A 25,227-nucleotide genomic window follows, 5' to 3' on the forward strand; every position below is an offset into this window, starting at 1 on the left:
AGCCGACCAGCAACCCACAATATTAGCTAGACCAAACAGGAATGAGTCTTTATCGGTCTTAGGCTGCTCTTTCACCTCTAGCGATATGTGTCTTCATCAGCCAGACCCGTTGGTACATAGATATGAGACGAAGTGTGGGGGCGAACGCGTAAGGGTGATATGTTCAAGGGGATCTACTCCCGAGACACATCACGTCCGAAGACCTTGGCCTTGACCCAGTCGACCAAGACAAGAACACGGTTGCGAGCTAGGATATCAGGTCAGCTATGTTCCCAAGTGGACTTCGGAATCGCCGAAACTTACTGCTGAAGCACATGCTCAAGTACGCGCTCCTCCAGAAAAAGTAGGTCAGGGTACCACCGGTTGCAAAGTTACCGGTGAGCCAGGTGATATCGGCAACAGCCTTCTCGCTGCCAATGTACGCCAGGGAGCCCTGGTGGGAATACTCGAAAGGACCCATCTGGTTGACGCGGCGCCGGCGCTTCTGCAGATCCTTGATCTGGGCGAAGATTTCGTCACGAGAATCCTTGGAAGGAGCCTTCTCCTGAGCAAGCGAAAGACTGCTCAGCTCATCCTCAATCTGCTCGGTCTTGGCCATGTTGTTGAACAGACGAGCAAGGAAAGCACCTTCCTGAGCGGCGACCTGGGCGGTAGGAGCATAGTTGGCGACGGCACAGTCACCAACGGCCCAAATGTTCTCAGTACCCTTAACCACGAGATATTCGTTGACAGCGAGGCCACGGCGAGAATCCTTCTGCGCGGGGATCTGCGACATCAGGTCCTTGACAACATCGCGGAGAGCATTACCAGTAGCCCAAACCAGGAGACCGTAGGGGATGCGCTCGAGCACCTTCTTGCCGTCGGGACCAGTAGACTCAGCCTCGATGTACTTGTCGGTAACCTTCTTGACCATGGTCTTGGTGCGAATGGTGATGGTTTCCTCCTTGAAGGTCCGCTCGGTGTAGTCAATCAGCTGCTTGGAGAACATGGGAAGAACCTAAACGGTGCGGTCAGTCATACTAGAGGCCTCTCGGATGCACTCCCGGGTACTCACGTTAGGAAGAGCCTCGACAAGAGTGACGTGGAAGTTGTCTTGGATATCGGGAATCCACTTCTTGAGATCACCGTTGAAGAAATCCTGCAGCTCACCGGCGAATTCAACGCCGGTAGGGCCACCACCGACGACAACCATGTGCAGAAGGCGCTTGATCTCCTCAGGGTCCTGGTCCTTGAAAATCGAAGTTTCACAGCAGTCCATGATGCGCTTGCGGATCTTCTGGGCGTCGCCGACCTCCTTCAGGAACAGGCCGTGCTCGCGCACACCGGGGATACCTGCGATCTACGTCAGACAAGTTCAATTCGGCCCAGCACGCGACATACCGAAAGTAGCGTTCTCGGCGCCAACACCGACAACGAGCATGTCGAAAGGAACCTCGGTCGCGGAAACATCACCCTTGATCTCGGATTCGTCGTGGATGTAGACAACGCGCTTCTGGTAGTCGATCTTGGTGGCCTCGGCTTCGTAGTATTTGACGGCAGCCTTCTTGTGACGCAGGAAGTTACGGATCGGCTCCATGATGGAGCGGTGCTCGATGGTACCAGTAGTGCATGACGGGAGTAGCGGGGTGAACAGGAAGTAGTTGCGGGGAGAGATGACGACGACGTTGTAGTTTTCCGTATCGAGCTTCTTCAGGAGGGAGACGGAGCCCCAACCGGTACCTGTGGCCAAGGGTCAATACACGCGCTCTCGACGGATTCGCGGCAGGGCAGCGCACCGAGGATGACGAGGGTTTTCTTCTTGGGATCGGGCTGCAGCTGATCCGGGGGGTTGCGCATGTCGTAGATTCCGTAGCCGGCGTAGCCAATACCAACGATAGCAGAGACATAGGTCGCGCGCCAGAGCCAGCGCAACAGGCGGAAGCCCTTCTTCTTGGGCGGCGCGGCGGCGGTGGAGGCGCGACGGAAGGCATTGCGAAGAGCGGGATGCGCGGTCAGCGGGGAGGGCGCGGGCGCGCGACGGAGCTGGGGAGAGGCAAGCTGAGGACGCGGGCGGGTCGAGAAAGCACGGCGCTGGGCGAAGCGCAGAGCGTGCTGGAAGCCGGCTGGGGCCATTGGCCTCAGGGCGGCAGGAGGTGCCATTGCACACGTCGAATTGGCACGGCGAGGGATGGTGGTGAGGACGGCGATGCAGTCAGTCAGAGCGGGCCTTTTTTTCAGCAGCGCGATGACGATTTTGCTTAGCAGGGCCCTGCACCGTTAACGGGTCCTGTGAGCACCCGCGCCGCCCGCTCTGCCCTCGATGCTCGCCGATAACGCGCCGCCAATCCACGCCCCGCAGGTCCACGGCAGGATCCTGTTTCCACTGCGCCCTCCGGAGCGGCCTTCAGCGCTGCATTGGGGCCGCGGACGAATGGTGTTTCGCGGGTCAAAGGACGGCGCTCAGAGCACTGCGGAGTCGGAAATCCGTAGCGCGGTCCGCGAGTCGAGGGTCCAGCTGCGGCTCCGCCGTGTGCAGAGCGCGACGGCTGCTCTTTTTGTATGACAGCATGCATCGGGTCCTCACGGCCCACCGGCTGCAGGCGCCTTCTTTGTTCGGGCGGGTCCGGGGGAACGGCAACAGGGTTCCATCGCGACGACAACGGCGGACAATGGCCGAGGTTGCGCTCGTGCGCGCGAATGTCGGCGGGCGGCGTGCGGCGTGCGAGGCCAGCGGAAGCGTTGGGGACGCCGGGCGACGGCGGCGTTGGGCACTTATATGCAAACACCAAACCGAGGAGACCTGATATCACACCAGCATGGACCGACGCTCTGGATGCGGTCCGTCTGCGCGGTACCTAGCACGGCGAGCTTGCGCACACGGCGGATTTGGCCTTGTTCCGACACCCGCCTGCATGTCCGCGCCCTTTTCCGAGGTAATGTCTTCCGCCTGCCTCTGACTGAAGTCACTGCGCCGGGAGCCATTCTCTCAGAACAGCAGGGATGGGGGGAAAAATCTCTCTAGGCGACGCGAAAGCGCAGCAATAAAAGACGAAGCCCTGTTCCAACGACACCATCAACGCTATGCTGTCCCAACAACTCAAACTGGCGAAACCCCCGTCTCTACAGTTTCCCTCTCGCAGCTGTCGTCCCAAGCATACTGCTGTTGATCTTCACTAGCCCGTCTTGATGCGTGCTAGCAATGTGCACGCCGCTCCCATCCCATATCTTGCTCTCGACCATGCCTCTTCCCCCTGCGGCCCTGCTCATCCACGACTCCTGGCAATACCACCTCCTCGCCTCCTTCTCATCTAGCTCCGCCATGGCCAGCTCTCTGGCTCCTACGTGAAACACGACCGAATGGCTCAGCGAAGCCATTGCCGAGTAATCGTCGCCCGCGCCAAGATGGTTCGTAATGACGAACAACCCATTGCGATCGCTCGCGTACAGATGCGCGCATGCATGCAAGTTGGCGCTCTGCGAGACTGGAGGCATGCTCCCGATGGTCGTGTAAAACTGCAATTGCCTGCGGTCCAGGGGTTTGCGAGGCGCGTTGTACGCCTCCATGTCGACCTTCCGCAAGGACAGTCCCGGGAACGGATCCGTGTAGTTGCCATTCTGCGCCGATGATTCCCAGTACCTTTTTGTTTTGTGCAATCCGCCCACGTCAGCCTTCATCTCCTCCTTCTCCTCCGCCCGCACTTTTATTATAACTCACCAGGGTGAATCGACCCCGGGTGCCTCGGGCCATTCGTCCGGCCGTCTGTTGCCCAGGGCTACCTTGTACTTCTCCCCCAAATCCATCCGGTCCTGGCAATCTACCGACCCCGCCGCCTCCTCCTTCTTGAAAGAGCACGTGCACGTGAAGCAGACGCCCGCCTTGTTGTGTTCCTGCACCACCTCGACCGTGCGCGCGCAATATCTCCCACCGTCCCGGACCACTCTTACCGAGTAGATGAACGGGAAGGCCGTGTTGCCCGGCAGCGTGAAGTATCCAGTAACATTCTGCGAACGTCAGAATCTGCCGCAGTGCTCGAGACGAACACGAATGGTCAAAACGAGTACGAAAGCCCCGGCCGCTGATTCGAGGGGATGGCAACCGGCATGCTCTCAGGAATCATCCCAGAACCAATAGAAAGATAGAGAGAGGGGAAAGAAGGAAAAAAGCAATTAAACGGAGCAGCGCCACCCACGAGACTAGAGCACGCGGATCGAAACGTCGCAGACCAAAACAGGAAACCGGTGCTGGAGGAAAAAAGAAAGGAGGAAGGCCGAGTTAGGGCAGATGAGAGGGGGGGAAGGAGGGGGGGGAGGGGAGAAAACGGGAACAAGGTTCCCGCCGAACGCGTTCAAAGCTTCAATAATAATAATCACCCGGTGGGCAGGGTAGGGGTTATCCCATCACACGTACATGGACCACGAAGCCTTCCTTCACTGTCTGTGCCGCCGCCCACGCCGCCTGCGCGAACACGTGCCCGCCGTACGCCGCCGTGCCGCCGGCGGGAGCAAATGCCTTGGCCACGGATTTGAACGAACGTGTCCCGTCCGCGGAGACGGCGGCCGTCTCATCATCCAGCCGGATCAGCTCGGTAAACGGGATGTAGCGGTTGCCGTTGATCGAGTCGTCGTCGTCCTGCATGATGTTGCTTTGCGTTGACAAGGTCCGGCTAGCCAGACTGGAACACGGCCAGCTGATGCGTAGCGGCCCGCTGAGGATGGCGTCAAGAGCTGAAAGGTGGAGAAACCGGGTCACACGCAGTCTGCCCGTCAGGAGCATCAAGAAACCCGTGGAAAGGTAAGCTGACGAGGGACAGCTCTGGGCTCTGTTGGTCTCCAGTATTTGATCGTGTACCTAGTACCTTTCACGTTCGCCGGACCTCGGTAGCCCAGCCGCCAAGTGCTCCAGGCACAGTGCCTCACGTGGATTGATCGGGTTGATTTGAGCTTTGCATCAGCCAATGAGCGTAGGAATTGAGCGAGTTCAACATCTGGATTTCTGGTACTCGTTCTACCGGCATTCTTTCGACCGGCAACTTCCTTCCTGTGTAGCTATACCTATCTAAAATGCAGTGCAATCCACCCTTCGTCACATCCGAGTCAGCTCATGGAACTGCCATCCCAGCAATACTGATGGAAAGACCATTGTCCGCCCAGAACTTGGGGAAAAAAAAAAAAAAGAAGCCTCTACGGGCGAAGCCAGCGGCAAAGTCTGGGTATATTCTGCAAACGCCGTTCCCATGCAACATCCACCATCAACATTAGCGAGAGCTTGGGAGCCAGAAATGATTATGGCTCTCCATCCTTGCAATGCAATTGCTCGAACGAGAAAAAAGAAATGTCTGCCCCATGTGTATAGGGCATGGACTTCGTGCAAACCCATCTAGAACGCCAAATAAAATGCAATTGTGACCCTGATCAGGATCCATGTTCGTGAAAGTCTGACAGAATCCAAAGGAAATCTATCGTGAGAAATTCGGCTGGGGAAGAACAGGCCATTGGTTGAATTGGTTCGTCGTGGGCCAGGCGTCGTGGTTCATGTAAGGCAAAGGACCAAGCCGGCGCTCGTTCGACGGCCTGCCAAGTGGCTGGTACTGCATCTGGTCAAAGCCAAGGCGTGGAGGATGGCTAATCGATGTCGATGGCGGAGGAACCAAAAGCGTATTCACAGTTCTGACGGGCCTGTAAGGCGAGCTGCGTTGTGAGAGATAGAAAGAGGGAGAAAGCCTGTTCTGCTTGGGAGCGCCCGGCCCGAACCCAGGGTGCAACGGTGAGCTTGCGGCAGATTCGGTAGGCAACGGGCTCAGCTGACGCGAAGGCCCGGGTGCAGACGGTTGGGACTGCGGGATCGAGAGCGCAGGCGGAAGCGTCGCGGCGGGAGCCGGAGGCATCGACGACGGCTGGGACCATTGCATTGGGGGAGGGTAGACCAGCGAATTCGACCTGGTGTTCGGAGGCGGAAGCTGAGGAACAGACAGGTTGGGGAGAGGCGGCAGCATCGGAGGAATACTCGTCGTTGGGTGAGGAGCAGCTGGTTGAGTTGGGCCGGATTGGGGAGGAACGCTTGCGTATGCAGGCTGGTTTTCAGTTGGGGCAAAGTGCCTCAATGCCCGTTTCGGTGCCGGTTCTTGCGCCTGATCGTCATAACTACGCTTTCTTGAGCCAGGCCGCAGGTTGAGCTCGGGCAATGGTCCGATCGGGGAAACAGCTGCGGAGCTGATTTGAGGCAACAGTGTCGGCGTGTTGGAGTACGAGTTGTTGTTGTTCGGCGAGAATCCATTGAGGAAGGGAGGCGAGGCCTGTGTCGAATGCGGCGGCGACGGAAGGTTCGGAGGCACGCGAAGGGTCGGAGTAGGAGGGCCAAGTGCTCTGGAGGATGCTTCCGAGGGTGCCCGAGAAGCTCTCTCAAAGAACGTTCCAAACCTGCCAAGCGTAACATGCCACTCACTCCACTCCTCGGCAGAAGTAAACAAGTTGTACTTCATGTTGCTCAGGAACTCAACCTCCATTATGTGCACTTCTTGAACCGAAATCCCGGAAACATCCGCCCAAGTCTTGTTTGTGTACGTGTTGTCGTCCAAAAACTTATTTCCAAGCATCAATGCCACGGTAAGCAGCCGATACTCGCTACCGGGCTTTCCCTTAACTCCAGGGTTGATTGTCTTGAGCCGATAGATGAACAGGAGGGCGAGGATCACCACGTTTTGCGTGACCTGCGTAGTGGAGAGTATGGTCGTGACCCATTTTCGGAAACCCGTGGTAGGCTGTGCGTCAGGGACGAGGCCAGTCGGCGGCGGCGCTAACGAATCCAGGGCCTGGTGCAGGGTGGAAGAGTTTTCAAACCAGAAGAGGCACGTAATCTAGTCAAAAGTCAGTTTTGGGGGCAACGAGGGTGAAGTTCACTCCAGGGACTCACCTCAGCAGCAAGCTGAGGCATGCTGGTCTGCGGGGTGAGGATCGACGTGGGAATCTGCAGTGAAGCAGCAATGGCTTGGTTTGAAGCTCTCCTCGCATTGCGGTAGTCCTCGGAGGTGGTGTTGTTGCTGCTGCCGCGGGCGGACGGACTCTGCGGGCGGTAGACGGGCTGAGGGCCGTTTTGGTAGGCGGGCCTGAGAGAGGCAGTCATGGCTTTGGTGTTTGCTTCCGGAGCTTGGTGGACATGCTGCGGCTTGGTGACAAAGGCGGCATCGCCGGGTCTTTGAACAGCATAGCTGCTGGCAGGTTGCGGCAAGGCATTGTGGCCTCGCTGTACGCTGGTCATGTCGACGGGAGGGGCGGCAGGGTTGCCAAGTGCGCTTGGCCGTGCCTGCCAACTCTCGCCGGGAGCGTACAGAGAGCGGGAGTCCCGCAGCGGCAGCTGCTCGTGCTGGGGCTTGTGGGTGCGGGCTGGCGGGTAGACGGGAGCAGGCTGCGAGCGGTCCAGAGCGAGGGCGTGAGGCATTGACTGCGGTCTCTGTAGTTGCAGCATGAGGGCGGGAGGCGGTGCGTTGGAGGCGAAGAGGGTGGATTTAGTGTCGTCACCGGCGGTGTTGGGCTGCCGAGGAAGGAGCTCCAACGGGCTTCACAACATTGCCAGAATGAGTGGAGGGGAAAATGCTCTGGCTCCCTGGGGTGCTAAGCAAGGAGCGGCGGCGACGGGTCCAAGGTATGCTCGCAAATATGCAGCGCGGTTTCCGCGGTGGCACGCTATGGGTGGGCAGTGGTGGAGGATGGTGAGGGCGGCGAGGCAGGAAGGTGGTTTAGTAGGCAGCAGGAGAACAAGGCGAGCGGTAGGGTGCGGGACGATCAAGACAGGAAGTGAGGATGATGGCGTTTCGCTTTGCGTAGGCTGCGCATCGCCTGGGCGGAGAGGCACCGGTTTTGATAAAACGGCATTATTCAGGACTAGTCAGGCGTCGTGATTGCGGCCGTCTTCGAGCGGAAGGTTCCAGGCATTGGGGGGCACTGGGGAGGAGCAAGCCCCAAGAGGCTGATCCAAATTGATGTGTGGGAAGCGGCAGCACGGCGTGGTTGATGTCAGAGCAACCAACGACCAGCGCGGTGGATATGCAGCAGCACAACAAGGATGATTCCGAAAAGAGAGCGTGTCGCGCTGGGCCCGGGGCGACAGACAGGCGCAGGCGTGCCGTGGGCGAGCGCGCGACACCCACTAGCCTGCGGGCAGGGGTTGGGGCAGGCGCAAAAAGAGCCGGCCGGGCATGTGCGTGCGCGCGTGGTGGATGGAGGATGGGATGCCGGTGTTAGATTGGGGGCACTGGGGGCGCGCTACTCGAGCGGTTACGGTGCAGCCGCTGCTGAGCGCTGCGCTGCGCCCTAACCGCATCCTCCAGCACCGCCGAAGCAGAGTCAGTGCGGCTTGCCCTTCTGCGGCGAGCCTGACGGCCGCGATGACGGCCCCATCCATGCCCGCGCCCGGTCACGCCTGCGCTCAATCAAACCGGCCGCGGATGATTAGGTCATGAGCTGTCTCGTCCGCCAGCGCCCGCCAGCGCCCGCCATTGGCCGGCCGCGGGTGGAGCTCGAGGCTGCCAGCAGCAGCACGCTCTAAACTCTGCCGGCGATCCAGCCCACAGCCTGCCACTGCGCAACGGTGACTGCGAGGGCGCGCGTGTGGATGTGTGCAGTGGCCGCCCGGTGGAGCAGCTGTGCGCGCGCGGCGGGCCTGCTACCTCCCGGCCAGCTGCCAGCCGCCTGCTGCCTCTGCCGCCTCTGCCTGCTGGCGCCGCCCCCATGCCGTGAAGCGTCTTCTGTCTGAATGCTGCCACACCCGACCCTTGTGTGGTGCGCCGCTCAGCGCTGCGCTCCTTGTTTCGCTGCGCGATACGAACGCGCCGGCGTGTGGCTCGCTGTCTTACCCTAAAGCCATCTATTTCCGCGCCGAAACCTTGCCGCGCCGCGTCGTCGCTGATCGCGCCTCGCAGAATCCTGCTGCAAATTTGCTGGTGTTGCTCGGTGAGTCTGCGGGCGTCTCGCCAATACCTTCTTGCCCCCGGCGGCCAGACGCACCACCCGCCCACAGCCCGGCGGCCGCCCCCTTGGCGCGCCTGCGTATTGCTTTTCGACTCGGCATTCCGCACGCTGCTGTTGAGCGAGCGCCCGTGCGCCGCAAACCGCGCCTGTGCTCACGGCCCCCGGAGGCCCAGAGAGGCAGCGGGCGAAGCAAGGAGCTGGCCCTGCGGTGCTCCAGCCCCGCGCCGCCCAATCACCGCCACGACAAAGCTCCCGACGACCACCCGCAACAGGCAAGTCTCACCTGGCCAGATCGGCACCGCTCACCACCCATCCAGCCGCGGTGGGGGTGCTCCAAGGCGGTAGGGATGGCGAGCCTCGTCCCCTGTCTCGTGTACGCGCAAATTCCAGCCTCGCCGTCCAGAGCGCACCCGCGTCATCCGAGATCGACGGAGATTGTGGGCGCCTCCTGTGGCCGACGGAGCAGCAAGTCATACGAGCTGGAGCCCGCCCGGCGCGGCGAGGTTATTGCTGATGAGGCACGCCGCGGACCGCGGACGGGGTAAACACACCCGACTCAGGAGGCTCGAGGGGGAGCCCGGCGCGCCAGGCCCGAAGCGGAAGCGTAATGGGCGGCGGCTCGGGGCCTGGGCGTGCGTCGCGACCGTGTGCCTCCCTGCGTATCGTCATAATTTGATATTTTTTTTCTTTGCATGCCGCGTGCTGGTGCAGCTGGCGCGTCGCAGGCAGGGTGACGGAGCCAGGCAGCGGCGGCCGACCGGGATGGCCGCCCAGCGCTTTGCATCCGCGCCGGCACGCGATCTGCCCTGCCAGCTTGCGTTGCTTGCTTGCTTGCTTGCTTGCTTGCTTGCTCGCTGCCCCAGTGGTGGGCCGCGAAGAATTGAGCCGACCTACATCCGTCCGTCTCACGGGCAGGGATGCGGCGCCCTAGTAGTAGGGTGGGTAGTGAGGTCGGATGTCTGGATGTATTAGTACAGTTCTAAAACTCGCATCTACGTCCCGATATTTGCTTCAACCGCCCACGTAGGAAGCGCGTAGCGTCCTGCGCGGGGGCGCAGGAGGGTCAATTCTTTGATAGCCACTGTGCTGTGCTCCTGTCTGGGCGCGGCGAGGCGAGCTGCGCGGCACCTTGCCCGGCATGCCCGGCGGGGGCTGGGCTGAAGCTGGAGCTGGAGCTGGCCTTGGCCTGCAAACAGCAGCGCGTCTGACGGCGACTGGCCGCGGGCGTCGTTACGTGATGCGAGCAAAGGCTGAGCTTACGCATCCCTGGCGCCCGACTATCGAATAATGCGGTCGCGTAAGGACGTATGGCGCAGGCCGGAGCGCTCGCCACAGGGTTGCCGGTGTTGTTTGCTCGCCCTTCGCCCACACCTGTCCCGATGCAGCAGGCGCTCTCCACTCGTCCTCACCAGACTCCGGCCGCCGCTCGCCGCCAAATCTCTCGACGCATCCCAAGGATCTGTTGCCCGAAGCGCGCAGCATGCATCACGCCGCGTCTTGCGAACCCGAGTCCAGGGCGCCAGTTTCGCCGGTCCGATGGAACACTACGCCCCAGCAGCGACGCGACATGGATCGCACGACAAGCCAACCAGCGCCGCTCTGCTCGCACCTGAGCGCCGCCTAGCTTGCCGTGTGCCCGGCCGCCAGCGCAACGCGGCCAGCAGCACGCAAGCCAGCGGAGCAGCGCCCCCAGGCCACCGAGCCAGCAGTCCGCGCCGCCACACGCTCGCTCCGTGTGCCCCGCCGCCCACCCAGCGCCCTCGCCGTCTCCGCTAGGGCCCTGGTCACGGCTCGCGATCATCCAGCATCGCCGCCCTCTGCTCCTTCGGCCACTTCTTCTAGCTTCTGCCAGCCCCGCCGCCAGCGCCCTCCTGGGCCTTGTCCGCCTGAATCATGTGCGACGCCTCGCTAGCAGCCCCCGACACGCCTGCCGGAATGCAGTCTTGCGCCGTCTCTGCTGGCTTACGTCCTTGATGGAGTCACGATCGTCTGCTCTCGCCCTCGAGGCGCAGCAAATATCTTCGTCGTCTGTCTCATGCAAGGCACTGTCCATGCTCCCCGGCCCCGGTGGTTGTCGTCATGCCGCTATTATTGGCTCGACGTGTCCTCGGCTGCTCACATTTCCCAGCACGGCTCGTAACGCTCACTGTGTCGGTCTGCCGGCGTTGGTTCCGTCTCAGTAAACACCACCTCTTGGGTGTCCATACTCCGCTATTTTATGGGCCGTGGTCATGAGAGGCCCAACCGCCCGCCAAGGGTCCAACGCTTCGTAAAACAGACCGGCCTGCCTCTGGCGAGGGTCCTGATTCAAATCCAATATCCCTTGGCGCCAGAAGCTTTGTTCGTGTCCAGTACGACCCGCCGCATCATCGTCAGCCGGCGCCGAGAGTTGAACCTGCTAGACTTCCCTGTACGGTCACCGTCTCCGCCCAACCGCGTTGAAGATCCCCGGTCGTCACGTTGACCGCCTCCGGCAACATTGAAACAGCAGGTAGCTCCCACGTACGTGTGGATGGTCGGATCGCGCTGATGGGGCTAAGTCCGACTGCTCCCCGGGCCTTGCTTTTGACCGCTTGCATTACTTCTCGCCACCACGCCCACCTCCGGATGCACGACCTCCGGTTCGCGGCTGGGTTTGTGTTTCGGCCACCACGCCTCTTTGCTGCATCAAAGCATGGCCCCTCAACCATGTTCGACATGACTGGACGATGCTTCCGCAATCAGGCTGACGAGACGTGCCCCCCGCTGCCTTCGCCCACAGCCCAAGCGACCTCGGCTGTGCATTCCGTGCCTCCGCAGTGCAATATCTAACCGCAGTACACCACCACCCAGAGCACGGCTGGTTCCATAGATCGGCCTATTGCAAAACCATGTGCTACCGGTCGGGGCCTCGTTGGATTTCTGCATGTGGCCCCGCACGGGAAACGATGGGCAATTCTCCTGCATTCCCATACGTGCGCACCACGTCGGTCAGCCTCATTCCGTTACTTGGGCACCTTCCGTCAGCACTTGCGTCAAATCTCACTGCCCAGCAAGCGTAGGCTTGTTGACCGGCTCGGTGATACTGCTAATTTCTACGAGGTCAGCGACGGAAGAACCAACATGCATCAGCCGGCAGGCGGAATGCGGAATACTCCAACGACGGCGAGGTACCCGCTCAAATTGCGGTCCCCGTGCCCCTTGCCATCATTGGCTCCTCACGTCTAACGTTGCAGATGCGCTTGTGTTGTACCTTGTACCTGCTTTGCTGCTGCAGGAGGCTTTTCCAGAAGGAGTGTCACCGGCAGCAGAGAATGAAACGCAGTTACCTGTGCGCACTTGCGCGTTCAGCCTTCTTCATGCCACCACTTCCATGATCGACCCCATTATCGCTTCTCCGGAATCAATAGCACGAAGCCTGGTGGTGGCCACCGCGCATCCCTTGGGACGAAATAGCCTCGCAGCCGTGCATGTTGGCTGGAGTGATGTCTATGCATTGGCGTCTCATGACGAGATGATAGGATTACCAGTCAGCGCAGAGAGCCTGGCTGCTTCATAGATTGCGATGTACTTGCCAATCAGGGTAAAGTGACAAACACGCCTGCGGGAGAAACATGGCCAATGGCGACGCAACACATGAACACTTGCATTTAGATTTGGGTGTGCAGCCAAAGCGTGCACAACCCTACCTAGGCGCACCGCCCTGTTCGATGCTCAAGCTTCCCGTTACCACGTGCCAAATGACAAACGCCCGAAAGCCTACCGTGCAGCCTTTTATGATACATAGTCTTTCCGCAATTGCTCGCCTGGCTCACCAGATCCGGTTTTCGGCGGCCGCTCCCTTCGGCTTGGTGGAACTCTTCTTCACGGCCTTGCTCGAGTTCGGCGTCTTGAAGAACAAACTTGGGCCTTCTCCGGCGGGAACCAAGTGACTGAGATAGCCTCGGTGGGCAGGATCACGGTAGTATTCGATGTCTTTTCTGCTCGTGGCATCGGGCAGTCTGTACTTGAAGTTGCCGGATGCGGAGGCCAGTTCACTCGGCATTTGGAGTGAGACGATGGGGTCGCTGAGACCACGCAGGACATGTTTGATGGCGTTGGGCGAGTAGTACCTCGTGATTACAGAGCCCCCCGCAGCTTCAACTGCGGCAATGGCGGCTGCGGAGGCACGCGAAACTACGAGATTCACCGGAGTGCGTAACTTCTCGGAGCCCTATAGTAACACATCAGGCCGAGGCCCCATTAAAGCCGAAAGAAAAATTCAAAGCGCTTACCCTAGCTAGCAGCTTGACGCCGTCCTTCACGCCATGCAAGCATCTGGAGTTGTTAAGCTCCCTCATGGTTATGGGCTTGGATGGATCGATGCGGCCCTGATCGATCCATTGCTGCAGACGGTCCAGGTTCAATGGGCTCATCTCCACGGAGAAGCTAGCGCAACACCGTGATCAGCGAGGTTTTGCACACCGTCGAGGTGGAAACGTACAGGTTGACAAAACCCTTCTCCGGATGCGTCACCTCGTATGGCGTCTGGCCACCATTCATGCCGACGGGCACCTTCCCATGCTGCTTCTGACCCTTGTGACCTCGACCCGATGTCTTTCCCTTCCCCGAGGCGGGGCCACGGCCTCGCCGTATCCTCTTGTTGTAGGCACCGGGAGCGTCAGACAAGCCGGCAAGAATCGAAGCGGCGCGGGTTTGCTGGGGCTGCTGGAGCAGCGGGGCGAACAAGGATAGGCATGGGGTCGGATTGGACGTCAGCGAGCTGAAAGCCCGCAGGGCTGATAGTCTGGGCGGCATCGTGGGCGAAGGCGGTGGGCACGCGCACGAAGCAGTCTTGCGCTGTAGTCGCAAAGAAGTTCGGTCGCGCTGGTCTTGGCGCGAGATCCCTGTCGAGCGGCCAGCACTTTCTTCGCCGCCCTCTCCCACGTCCAGCAGCAGCAGTGCACTTGAACGAAGCCATCCTACTAAGCACTTCGACTTCCTTTGGGCCCGGCTAGCATCGATTGCCACACCAGCTGCCGTTGGCCACCGCACCGATCTGCAACTGGACACGCGACGCTCGAATCTCAGCACACGCGCTTACGCCGCCATGGACTCTGCAACAGCAAGCGGAAAGAAGGACAGCCAGGACTGCACGATAAGCACACACTCACGCGTCCCATTATTGCGCCGCATGCATCTGGCCACTCGGGCAACGCGCACAGTGCCGGCCACGACGTCGCTGTGAGCTGGAGTCATTCAGACGGATCGTCTCGTCGTGCCCAACCTCCGAGTCCAGGCGTCGTACGCCGGACTTTGGTCGGGCGCATTGGTGCGTATGCAGAGCGCCCGTTTGAGGACGGGCCCCAGGCCCCAGAGCAGTACGTACTCTGGACGCGCGCGGATATTGCTTGCACCTTCATCAGCAGTCCGCCTGCGCCGACGCTTTGTTCCCTGTCTGCGCCAGTTGCGCCGGGGAATCGGAAACGAGTGAATCCAACTGTGATGAAAGCACGGAGCTACGGACTACGGCCCCCAGGTACCACGCCCCCGCTGCAGAATACAGAGACTGATAACCGCGGCTGAGCGATCCTACGAACCCCAAGCCACGGCCCCCCTGCTCCTTGCAGCCCTGGACCGGCATTGGCTGTACGTGCCTGCACGTCCGCAAGATGCAGCACCATGTGGAATCGGAGATCCACCATCCACGCGACGGCATCCAAGTCCACCGTGGCTGTGACAAGGACGGTCGCTTTATTGATAGTTACTGGGTGCCGCGACCGTTCGCTTGACACGTACCCTGCGCCCCAAAGAGTACAGCAGAACACTCGCGCTGTGCCATCGATTGCCCAAACCCCCTTCTGGTCCGCCCCTTCCCCTCCGAAGCCTGGATACACAAGCCTGTGGTGGCAAATCATGTTCCTTGTGCATCCAACTAGTGCCGCATGAACACAGCCTGCCAAGGACTACCTCACCTCCGCCCTGGATGTACAGGGAGTCGCTGCGGGCGATTGCTTGCGGGACACTCCGTTTCAACGCAGCATGGGAAGCTGCGGCTTCGTCCGGGTGACTTTAGACACTGCCCGGATCACAGTCGCAGTCATCTGTACGGTCCGGTCTTTGCTTGTTGGAATGTTTGCACTAGCTGACCGCGACATGCACCTGGACAAGGTCCAGGCGGCAAACCATGAAGCTTTAGCCAGGCCTACCTTACAGCACATGACCCCCAGTCCAACTCTACGCACATATGCTTCGGGGCTCGGCCACCGGTCTCGTACGATGATTAGTTATTGTTTATCCCGTTTCGCAGAATACGGACTGGCGCATAGCATTGATCCCGATGGTCTTGAATCCGTTCAGGGTGAGCACGGCCTGGGCCTGTGACCTCTAGCAAGCTCATCCATCGGCAAGCTGCAGCATCACGCACGCCACCAAGGAGCGGCAGCGACGTCTCAGGCCGATAACCTGGACATTGTTTACGATTGACTCCTAGCACTGATTGGCGTCTCTGCAGCAGCTGAGTCGCAGTACGTGCAGACGGATCCGGCCAATATCTCGGTAATGGCCCGCCATGATCTGCCTTCTCATTTCTCTCCCTTTCGCTTGCAGTGTCGCACGCAACCATCGCAGCACTGCGCTCACCGAAGCCTCCGGAATATTAACACCCCATATTTTCGTCTCCATTAACCCCCCTTTCGCTTCTCACACCCTGCCTTGTAGCAGGCCTTCGGTACTTGCCGACCCGGGTGACCGACTGACTCGTCTCCATCAAAGCTTCTCTTTATGTTCGACCGCCCGAACGCCCCACACACGCAACTGTTTCAAGCGTCCGGTCGACGGAGAGAAAGGCGCTCCGACGTTAGATCCGACGAACGTCATCGGACTTCCGGCCAACTGACAGCGTCTTGAGACCTACATGTTTTTCAGTGCCTGTGATTGCTGTTCGATGACTGGAAATCGATCCGCGGACGACCCTTGGATGATCTCTGGCTTTGCGTGTTATAAGTATTTTGTAGCATAGCCGGTTGCTACCGCTACTGCCGCTGCCGCCGTCGCCGCCGCCGCCTTTCCACTTCAACAGTAGAGAGAAGGACGGGAAGATCACGGAATGAAGCGCGGTACCACTTTTTCATTTTCTCAATTTCTATTTTGGCGCTGGAGTCAGTAGCATCTCTATCGCGCCAGCTACACACATACAGGACATGGATTCAATGACCGAACAGAAAATTACATTCTCGAAGGAATCACAATGATATCATCGATGGCAACCAGCGATCGAAGACAGTCTCGTTCTCAATTACGGTGCGATAGCGAACTACAGCTCCCAGCACACATCCCACTCGCAGATACTGCGTACAATCCTCTCAAGAGAACTGAGTGCGGATCCAAGCGCTAATCACCCGGAACTGAGGACAAGGATCGGGCCGTCAGGGTGCCAATTCATCCCTCTCTCTAGCTATTCCTGCCAGAGAAGCAATGGAATCTTCCTCAGCGATACGCCTAGCCCTGCGCACTCGGAACCAGAGCATCAATCGGCCGCGCCACGCATGTCGAGGTATGCCGACGTAATAAAGTTGCCAAGCAGTAGGGAAGAAAAAAGGGAAAAAGTACAGGAAAGCCTGTGTCATGAGGCTTGGGTTCGTGGAGGCGCGGAGGTGTTAAACGACCGCGGCGACTCGTCAGGGCTTGTCAGAGCAGGATTGAGTAAATGCTTCAAGCGCGGGCAATCATTATACGATTTTTGCTGTGGGAACACAAAGGGAGGGCTACAATAAACGCAAGGTGTTCAAGGAGGGAGGATGTCCCGGCCGTAGGTAGCTAAATCCCAAAATGGGACGTAGACGTGAGACTTGGACGCGGAACAAATCCGTCCACATGTTGGATCCTATCACTCACAAATGCAGAGCGGACCGTCCTCAGGGAGGCGCAGAATGCTTTGATTTCCTGTGTGTGACGTGAACCTCTAGCAGTTTGTTTGAGACGTCCGAATATATATTCACCTGGGGAACTTGCATGCGATCCATACCTCGTAGTGTAATCGCGGGTGTGGATTTAGGTGTATCAGAACAACTTGCATGGTAGCACAACTCAAATGTTTGCTGCGAACTAAAAAAAAAAGAAGGAAAGAAAAAAAGCAATCACTATGCATATACTCCCCTCTAGCTATTAAACCACTTCCTCGGAATCGAACAAAAAAAAGGACGCAGATTGGGTGACCATCACGGCGGCCCCATGCCCTCAGAACCAAAACTAGCCGCCGTAATCGTGGCTCATTGGAACCTTCCTCACGGACCAGTTTTCCAAGCCACCTCTTGACAGCAAGGTGGCTCTCGAGCCTCCCACTTCTCATTTCCAAGGTTACGCTTCTCGGCCACTAAATATCTCTAGAGAAGTGTGAATGGAGAGCAGATAAGGGCCCCTTCTCGGCTCTAATCTTCCCAAAGTCGTTCCAGGCTACACACCTGACCAAGCACCCAACTTGCGATCACCGGACAAACTCATCTTCCTGGAAGCATACCCAACGGGAAAAGGGGAGGAAGAGCGGGTGATGGACTGGGGGAGGGGGATGGCCTCGGGGATTAGTTGTTTGAGTAGGCAGATAGGTTAGATCATCCTTTAGGGAGTCTTCAGCGATTGCCACAATGGTATGTCCCTGGATGTTTGAGTGGCTGAAGAAAGAAGGGTGCAAAAAAGGGTGCCACCGTCCTGTAGCCTAACGACCGAAGTGGTTAGAGAAAGTGCAAGACGGCATCATCGCCGGGCAACGATGTTGTTATTGAACTATATCCTGGTTGCGTTGGCTGCTGAAGAAGGGGTTCGAGGCTCATGCATACCGGAAAACGGTGCCGTCATTGTGCCAGCACCAAATTCACCCTGAGAAAAAGAAATGCACGGGGGGAGCCATTAAAAGCAGACCCCGGTTGTTATGTCCAAGAAGGAACCAATACAAAAGAAAGGCTCCATACACTGTACATCCACCTTCATGATATCTACTCATCCCCCATATTTTCCTTCAGCCTTCCAGCCAAAGACAACAACGACACCCGCGCTCTACCATCTACAACACAACACAAACCTCTACGCCGACCCATCGACGGCACCGCCGTCCCCAGCCTTTCCCTCCAAAACCTCCTCAGCCGTCTTCACCAAGATATCAAACGCCCTCCTGACATGCCTCTCCTCCACCCTCGGCGTGCTGGCAACGACCCTGATGACATACACGCCTCCAACGATACCGCTCGTCAGGAAGATCTCGCCCCGCTTGTTGATCGTCTCATACACCTCCTTCGTGATCTCGTTCGCCTCCAGCAACGCATGCTCCTCCGCATCGGACGTGAAATCATTCAGGTAAGCCTCATGATCCGGATCGGGCTGGCTGGCGCTGACGCTGACGCGGCGCTGGCGACCACCACCACCACCACCGCTCGCCGCCGCCGCCGCCGCCCCCGCGGCACGACTCCGCAGCCACTTCCGCCGCGGCACGACGCTGACGACGTTGAGGGCGAACGCGGGCCCGGCGACGAGCTCGAGGACGTCCGCACGCTCGCGGACGAGGGCGCAAAACAGCTCGCCGAGGCGGACGTGGGCGCGGATGTGGGCGCGGAGCCCGTCGGCGCCGTGCGCGCGCAGCACGAACCAGATCTTGAGCGCGCGGAAGCGGCGGCCGAGCGGGATCTGCCAGTCGCGGTAGTCGGTGACGAGGCCCGAGTCGGAGAAGCTGTTGCGGAGGTACGAGGGCGTGATGGAGAGGGCGGCCGTGAGGTCGGAGCGCTTTTTGACGAAGAGGCAGCTGTTTTTTCGTTGCCCCCGGGGGGAGGAGGGGGTGGCTTGGTTAGGTTTTTGGGCTTTGGTTTGGTGGGGGTGGGGGGTTTATTTCTTTCTTGAATGAATGAACGGGGAGGATTGGGGGGAAATGCTGAGTGTGCTGTGGTGTGCCTGCCTGCTTACCTGGCATCGAAGTTCGTCAACAGCCACTTGTGCATGTTCATGTCGAAACTGTCAAAGTGCGCGAGCGGCGGCGCCAGATCATGCTGATACTCCTCGCACACCAGCGCCGCGCCCGCATACGCCGCGTCGACGTGCACCCAGACATTGGGATAGTCCTTCAACACCTCGGCGATCTCTTCAAACCTGTCGACCGCACACGTCGACGTCGTGCCCAGGGTGGCCGTCAGGTAGTACGGCACCAGACCGTCCCTCTCGCAGTCCTCCAGCACGCGCCGCAGGGCCTTGCCCGTCATGGCGAAGCCGTCCTGCCGCCCGGCCGGCACCGACCTGAACTTGGTCCCCGCGATGATGGCCCCCTTCTGCGTCGAGCTGTGCGCGTGCTCGCTCCCCAGCGCCACGAGCTTCCCGCGCAGCGAATCCACCCTGTCCTCCCTCTCCTTCTCCCTGCCCGCCTCCTGCAGACCGGCAGTCAGGTTCCGCAGCGCCCGCTCCCGCGCCGCCACCATGACGGTGACGATGGCCTCGCTCGCGCTGCCCTGCACGACGCCGCCGCCCTCGCCCTTGCTGAGGTAGCACTCGGGCAGGGCGAGCAGCTGGGCCAGCCAGTCGAGCACCACCGTCTCCAGCTCCGTCACGGCGGGCGAGCACAGCCAGTTGAAGGCGGGGGCGGTGAAGGCGGCGCTGTACAGCTCGCCCAGCATGCTGGGGTAGGTCGAGTGGGCGGGGAAGAAGGCCATGAAGTTGGGCGACTGCCAGTGCGTCAGGCCCGGCATGATGACGCGCTCGATGTCCGGCTGGATCGACGACCACGGCTCCGGCGTCTGCGGCGCGGACGGGGGGATCAGCTCGCGCAGGTAGCCGGGCGAGACGTCGGAGAGGACGCGGCGCGATTCGATCGTGTCATAGTATTGGATGACTGTTGGTCCGGGGTCAGTAGGAGCGTGGTTGGAGGTGCAATGGTTGGGGGGAAATAATGGGTGAGTGAGTACAGACTCTCTTCAATTGCGGCGTGGGCCGCCTCGCGGAATTGGCTCGAGTCCATTTTTGTTTTCTGCACCTCAGGCTTCTGCTGGGGGGGAATTGAGGCCTCTGCAGCTGTAGCCGCAAGAGACGGATATTTAAGGAGCGTGAGAGTTGGCAAGTCGCGCCCTACGCTGACGACAAGAGAGTGATTTAGATGGTCGAACTCGCTCTCACCTGCCGCAGCGCTCAATGGGACTGCGGAAGTGTTGCCGCCCGGCGCACGTTTTCCGCCATTTCTCCGCGTCGCCTTATCTATCGATAAGGATCTCTTATCGCTGAGGCCCTCGACCATGCGGAATTTCAAGACTTCTCATACGTGGATTTTGTGCACCGGTTTTTGCTGCTCCTGAGTCGGGGAGTGTGCACGAGTGCATTGCATCATCCGCAGCGTGGACAGGATTACTCAAGTGCCTTTGCTGATCTGTTTCAGAAAACATGAGCAACTCCAGGGCGTACGGCGAAGGAATAACTCCTCAACCAAGAACCAATAGCAAAGGTAGGACTCACCATCGTGGCAGAAGACCGGACTTATACACGATTCCACAGCGTCACGATACCTGGTGAGCCAACCAGCACGCGACATGCCTACTACGACAGTACATCACGCCAAGATGAGATGCTAAGTCATGTCACCGTACTCGGAAGCGAAAATCTCAGTTGCTCATTGCCCCAAGTATCAACAGTGGTGTTACATTGCGTGCCATCACCTGAGAACTTTGTGATCAAACTACTCCTCGTTGCTCCTACCGAAGAACCAGACCCAGATCTCTGCCTCAACGCCATCGTGCGACTAACCCTCGCCAAAATACTCCTGCTTTATCCATGCTTCTTTCTCGTCTTCGTTTGCTGACTTGTGGGAGTGCGAGCGGCTTAGACGGGGCAGGTCTGCGTGACGAGGAAGAATCATGTGAGTCTCTGGGCAGTCCGGGGGTTTCAGTGTACCACGTACGCTTCCGCAAGAGCTGCAGGTCTTGCCGCCGCCCTGGATCGTGGCACCGCACTTGGGGCAGGCCGAGTCGTGAGAGTTGACGAGAACCGTGGTGGTCTGCATGGTTGTGGGCGTCTGTGGCGTGGTTGGTGGATGTGCTTGGGGATTTGAACAGGCTATCGGCGGCGCTGGAGGATGCGATCTTTGGCGAGTAGGAAGAAGTCTGAACGGACGCAGGCAGCCAGCTTTTAAGACCACCAGCCGTGTGTCAGAGCAGCTGTCAGCTGCCCCGCATTCGTGGCCGGACCCTCTTGAGGGTCATTGGTCCTCACGCCACCCAATCAGGGAGACCGCCTATCTAAGCACCAAGGCGGTGAGCCAACCGAGTCAATGTGCTCGGGCGTGCAAGAGGCCCGTTCGGTGCTGCATGCCGCCGGCTGGAACTTTTACAGTGGACCTGCACAGCGACCCTCCTCTTCTAGAATCCATCGTCCTCTTTCAGACTTGTAATGCCGCGCGCAGTCGGAGGCGCTTGTATTGCCCCCGTGTGACCGCTGTTCTGATCATCTCCTCGGTTTGCAACGTAGAAGCCCACATCGTCGATGATGTCCCAGACAATATCCTCCGCAATCTGCTCTTTATATCTGTGCCCGATCGGTCGCAGCTTCCTCCCTTCTGGCAAGGACTTGTCGCTACCGCCCATGTCGACGTCCTCAAGGCCGGGCGGTGGGCACCAAAAGTTTGGCCCAAAGTTGACCTGAGCAATCCCACCGCAGAAGGCGGCGACGGCAGGAAAATAGCCTAGCATCCCGTCGTCAAGTCCTGCCCTGACTAGAGGGTTGGATGAAGGCACTGGCGACGACGCGGGTGGCAGGAACGACATGAGATTCTCGAAAGCACTTCCGACGAGTTTGCCGTTTCGATAAACCCTGATTGCGGAGTGCGGAAGGGACCTGAGCGGGACTTCATTGTGATTCGGGCTAGGAGTCACCGAATTGAATGTGGCGCGGTCCGCGTAACTCTCCATGGGTTTGGTTGTCTGATACTCATTCACCTCAAACCAATTGTTGCCCTTGAAAGGGACGGCGATGCGATCTCGGATGATGTCATGGGCTCCCTCTATCGGATCCTCAAATCCATCGCTATTGTCAACAGCGGGGTTGTAGATGCCTTCGACAACCTTTCGATGGAGCGATATAGATGGTAGGACAATCTCCAAGCCGATCACGTCGCCTTCCCGAACATGGTCCTCCTCGATTTGCTCGACTTGAGGCTTTCCCGCCGCTGCCTTGGACACTTTGGAGCCTTTCGAAGCAGCGTTGAACAATTTGCTTGGACGAGACTTGTGCATGGCCTCGAACCCAATGTCCTTGACGCCATAGCTGTAACCATCGAAGCCAGGCGGGGCGTCTAGCGGAGCTTCCCGGCGGGCCCAGCCCATGCGGATGTGTGGTTGTGGATTTCCTTCCTGTCCCTTGGGTACCGGCGGCCCTTCGCTGGGCACGCCACGGATGATCTTGACCTCGTAGTAGTACCGGCCTTCGCGAGCAACGACATTGGCGCGGCTCATGCGCCAGCCGCGCTCGTTGGTGAAGACGGTCGCCGAGTCGTCAAAATGGATCCATTTGTCGCTATCCTCAAAGCTAAGACGGGGTGCAAAGGGTTTGGTGTCGGTCTGGCGGTAGTACTGCTTGTGGCGGAACAGAGGATCGGCCACGCAGGGATAGTAACGGAACTGCTTGCGGTTTGACGCACTGGGAGGCGATTAGCAGCGTTCTCTTAGACCAGGCGGGCTACGTACTGGTCTAGCGGCCTTTTGAGCTCCAGCTGGCCGTCCGGGGTGAGCAGCGGCGGCTCGTGGGAGATGAAAGCGGGAGGCTTGGGAGCTTCGAAGTCTTGAAGCTTGAGGGTGTCCGGCTCGACTATGTAGTTGAGCGGGGCGGGGGCCGAGGCCAGCTTGTTCTTCACCTTGATGTCCGGAGTGTTCCCACGTGAGCTGGCCTGGGCCTCACGCTTCTTCAACGAATCGCGCTTTTCGCGCTGCTCGCGCTGCGGAGCTTTGGGAGGACGCGGACGGGCCACTGGGTCGGGATTGAGCGGCGAAGGAACGGCGGGGACGTGGTCCTCATCAAGCGGGCGCTTGACTCCAGCTGCCAGGCCAGGCGTCGTGCCGCGCGAAGGCGGCTGGGCATCGGCCATTGTGATTGTTGCTGTTGGATGGCGCTGGAGCTGGGTGCGCGCGCCTCGAAAGAAGACGCGCCTGCCGTCCGTGCGTGCGGGCCGGGATGGTGCTGGCAGAAAGCCGGGCGGTGAGAGGCCGATTTGCGCCCGCCGCCGCCCGTGGTCGAGAAATTTCAAGCGCACAACCCTCCACGACAAGACTCAAGCAACCGCCTTTTATTTGCATTCCTACGCCCCCAAGCTCGCCGCTTAGGATCCCCGCGCGCCCGCGACAATGCCGAAAGCCACATCGGGCAGCCCTGCCCGCCATGCTATGCGCCACAACCCGCTCGCCGAAGAGTATGCGCCCTCCAACCCGCTGAAGCAAAAGGCCGGCAAGAGAAAGAACACGCGCTCCGAAAATGCGGACGAACAGGGCTACGTCGACTCCAAGGCGTCGCGGAAAATCCTGAAGATTGGTCAAGACCTGGCGGAGGAAGAGGAGGCCGAGCTGGAGTCCCGCCGTCCCAAGCAGGCAAACCCAGCATTCAATTTTGAGACGCGCCTGCAGGATGGTCCCGAATCGGACGAGGACGAGGTCGCATACGGAGAAGATGACGAGGCATGGGGTGACGAAGACGACGAGGAGATCACTGAGGAGATTGTGCGTGCTGGAGGCTGCTTGTGCTGCCCATGACCGCTGGCTAATTGCTTGTAGGAGATTGACCCGAACGATCTTGAGCTGTTCAACAAGTTTAACCCCACTTCGGATCCTTCACATTTATTCATCCCTGGTGCGTCAGAGGAACAGTCCGGAGGTACCAATTTGGCAGCTTTGATTCTGGAGAAAATTGCCGAGAAAGAGGCCCAGGATGCTGCCAACAACGGCGATGGCCCCCGCTTCGTTGGTGGTGGCGATCCCGAAGACGCTGTCGAGCTTCCTGCTCGCGTCGTGGAGGTTTACACTCAGTATGAGATCTGAAAGCCCCAGACTTTGCCATTTCTAACATCGGTACGCAGAGTCGGCCTCATTCTTTCTCGCTGGAAGTCTGGCAAGCTGCCCAAGCCCTTCAAGATCCTCCCCACGCTTCCTGAGTGGGAGACGCTGATTTCTATAACCCGCCCTGAATCGTGGACTCCCAACGTGTGCTACGAGGCCACCAAGCTTTTCGTCTCTTCGCAACCCCACACCGTCCAGACATTCCTTAACACCATCCTGCTCGAACGTGTACGCTCCGACATCCACGACTCGCCCCAGAAGAAGCTCAACGTGCACTTGTACAAGGCTCTCAAGAAGGCTCTGTATAAGCCCGCCGCCTTCTTCAAGGGTGTTCTTTTCCCGCTCGTGGCCGATGGCGACTGCACCTTGCGCGAGGCACACATTGTCGGCAGTGTCTTGGCCAGGGTTTCCATTCCCGTCCTTCACTCGGCTGCTGCCCTGCACAGACTTTGCGAAATAGCCGCGGAGCAGATGTCGGTCAACACGTTCAACGGCGGTGCCACCAACATCTTTATTCGCGTTCTTCTTGAGAAGAAGTATGCTCTTCCCTACAAGGTCATCGATGCTTTGGTTTTCCACTTCCTCAGGTTCAAAAACGCCAACTTCTCGACCGACGGTACCATGGAGTTGGTATCTGAAGGAAACGTTGTCGAACAGAGGGGAGGAGAGGGAAGACTACCTGTTCTTTGGCACCAGTGTCTTCTCGCTTTCGCGCAACGCTACAGGAACGACATTACTGAAGACCAAAGAGAAGCATTACTCGACCTGTTGCTTGTCAGAGGGCACAGGGCAATTGGCCCCGAAGTGAGACGAGAGCTTCTGGAGGGTCGCGGTAGGGGAGTGCCGGTGGAGCCAGAGGCTGGAAACGGAGGTGATGATACCATGATGATCGTTGACTGAGTCTGATTCCTCGTGTGGCTACGCGTTTCAGAACACGCGTCAAAAGGCAAAATTCGGCGTTTGGGGGCTAAGGTGATGATAAAGAGTTCAATATTCCACTGCTTTTCTTTGGCGAGTCGCGCCCTTACCCTTGACTTTCCGCATCCGTGATCGCCCGCCTCATTTATAACTGTGTAGAAAACGTGCGAGAATGTCAAGACAGGCGATAGGAGGCCTGAGCTGCTTCGTGATATACGGTGGCAAGCTGTACGATTCGCTCTAGCAGCCACGGTCAAGATCCTGCTCAGGCTCCCTAGACGATTGATAAGTCTATCCTACCAGTGGAGAGTATAGAGAGTGTCCCAGTAAGTTACATGGCTCGTTTTTA

The 25,227-nt window shown here is 59.0% G+C and overlaps 7 protein-coding genes across 7 annotated transcripts; 1 reads left to right on the plus strand and 6 right to left on the minus strand.

Moving 5' to 3' along the window:
- Positions 1-173: 173 nt before the first annotated feature.
- Positions 174-2,139, minus strand: BKCO1_3200082 (alternative nadh-dehydrogenase; the record flags this gene model as incomplete). Its single annotated transcript, XM_020274476.1, has 5 exons — positions 174-247; positions 304-997; positions 1,055-1,332; positions 1,381-1,719; positions 1,776-2,139. The coding sequence occupies 5 exons, from the start codon at positions 2,137-2,139 to the stop codon at positions 174-176; spliced, it is 1,749 nt and encodes a 582-aa protein (XP_020129504.1).
- Positions 2,140-3,099: 960 nt separating this feature from the next.
- BKCO1_3200083 (acyl-thioesterase) lies at positions 3,100-4,615 on the minus strand (the record flags this gene model as incomplete). The annotated part of the gene is made up of 3 exons (XM_020274477.1): positions 3,100-3,616; positions 3,695-3,981; positions 4,388-4,615. 3 exons carry the CDS (start codon positions 4,613-4,615, stop codon positions 3,100-3,102), a joined length of 1,032 nt encoding a protein of 343 aa, XP_020129505.1.
- An 820-nt stretch (positions 4,616-5,435) lies between these two features.
- Positions 5,436-7,414, minus strand: BKCO1_3200084 (cyclin pho80-like protein; the record flags this gene model as incomplete). The annotated part of the gene is made up of 2 exons (XM_020274478.1): positions 5,436-6,833; positions 6,890-7,414. The coding sequence occupies 2 exons, from the start codon at positions 7,412-7,414 to the stop codon at positions 5,436-5,438; spliced, it is 1,923 nt and encodes a 640-aa protein (XP_020129502.1).
- Positions 7,415-12,733: 5,319 nt separating this feature from the next.
- BKCO1_3200085 (ribosomal protein l15) lies at positions 12,734-13,719 on the minus strand (the record flags this gene model as incomplete). The annotated part of the gene is made up of 3 exons (XM_020274479.1): positions 12,734-13,135; positions 13,197-13,350; positions 13,406-13,719. 3 exons carry the CDS (start codon positions 13,717-13,719, stop codon positions 12,734-12,736), a joined length of 870 nt encoding a protein of 289 aa, XP_020129503.1.
- Positions 13,720-17,979: 4,260 nt separating this feature from the next.
- BKCO1_3200086 (aromatic-l-amino-acid decarboxylase) lies at positions 17,980-20,164 on the minus strand (the record flags this gene model as incomplete). The annotated part of the gene is made up of 3 exons (XM_020274480.1): positions 17,980-18,691; positions 18,850-19,765; positions 19,843-20,164. The coding sequence occupies 3 exons, from the start codon at positions 20,162-20,164 to the stop codon at positions 17,980-17,982; spliced, it is 1,950 nt and encodes a 649-aa protein (XP_020129500.1).
- A 1,114-nt stretch (positions 20,165-21,278) lies between these two features.
- Positions 21,279-22,999, minus strand: BKCO1_3200087 (ash2-trithorax family protein; the record flags this gene model as incomplete). The annotated part of the gene is made up of 2 exons (XM_020274481.1): positions 21,279-22,554; positions 22,602-22,999. 2 exons carry the CDS (start codon positions 22,997-22,999, stop codon positions 21,279-21,281), a joined length of 1,674 nt encoding a protein of 557 aa, XP_020129501.1.
- Positions 23,000-23,255: 256 nt separating this feature from the next.
- Positions 23,256-24,860, plus strand: BKCO1_3200088 (rrna processing protein; the record flags this gene model as incomplete). The annotated part of the gene is made up of 3 exons (XM_020274482.1): positions 23,256-23,624; positions 23,679-23,929; positions 23,981-24,860. The coding sequence occupies 3 exons, from the start codon at positions 23,256-23,258 to the stop codon at positions 24,858-24,860; spliced, it is 1,500 nt and encodes a 499-aa protein (XP_020129508.1).
- Positions 24,861-25,227: the final 367 nt, after the last annotated feature.

Source organism: Diplodia corticola, assembly GCF_001883845.1.
Source record: "Diplodia corticola strain CBS 112549 chromosome Unknown scaffold32, whole genome shotgun sequence".
Taxonomy (NCBI): domain Eukaryota; kingdom Fungi; phylum Ascomycota; class Dothideomycetes; order Botryosphaeriales; family Botryosphaeriaceae; genus Diplodia; species Diplodia corticola.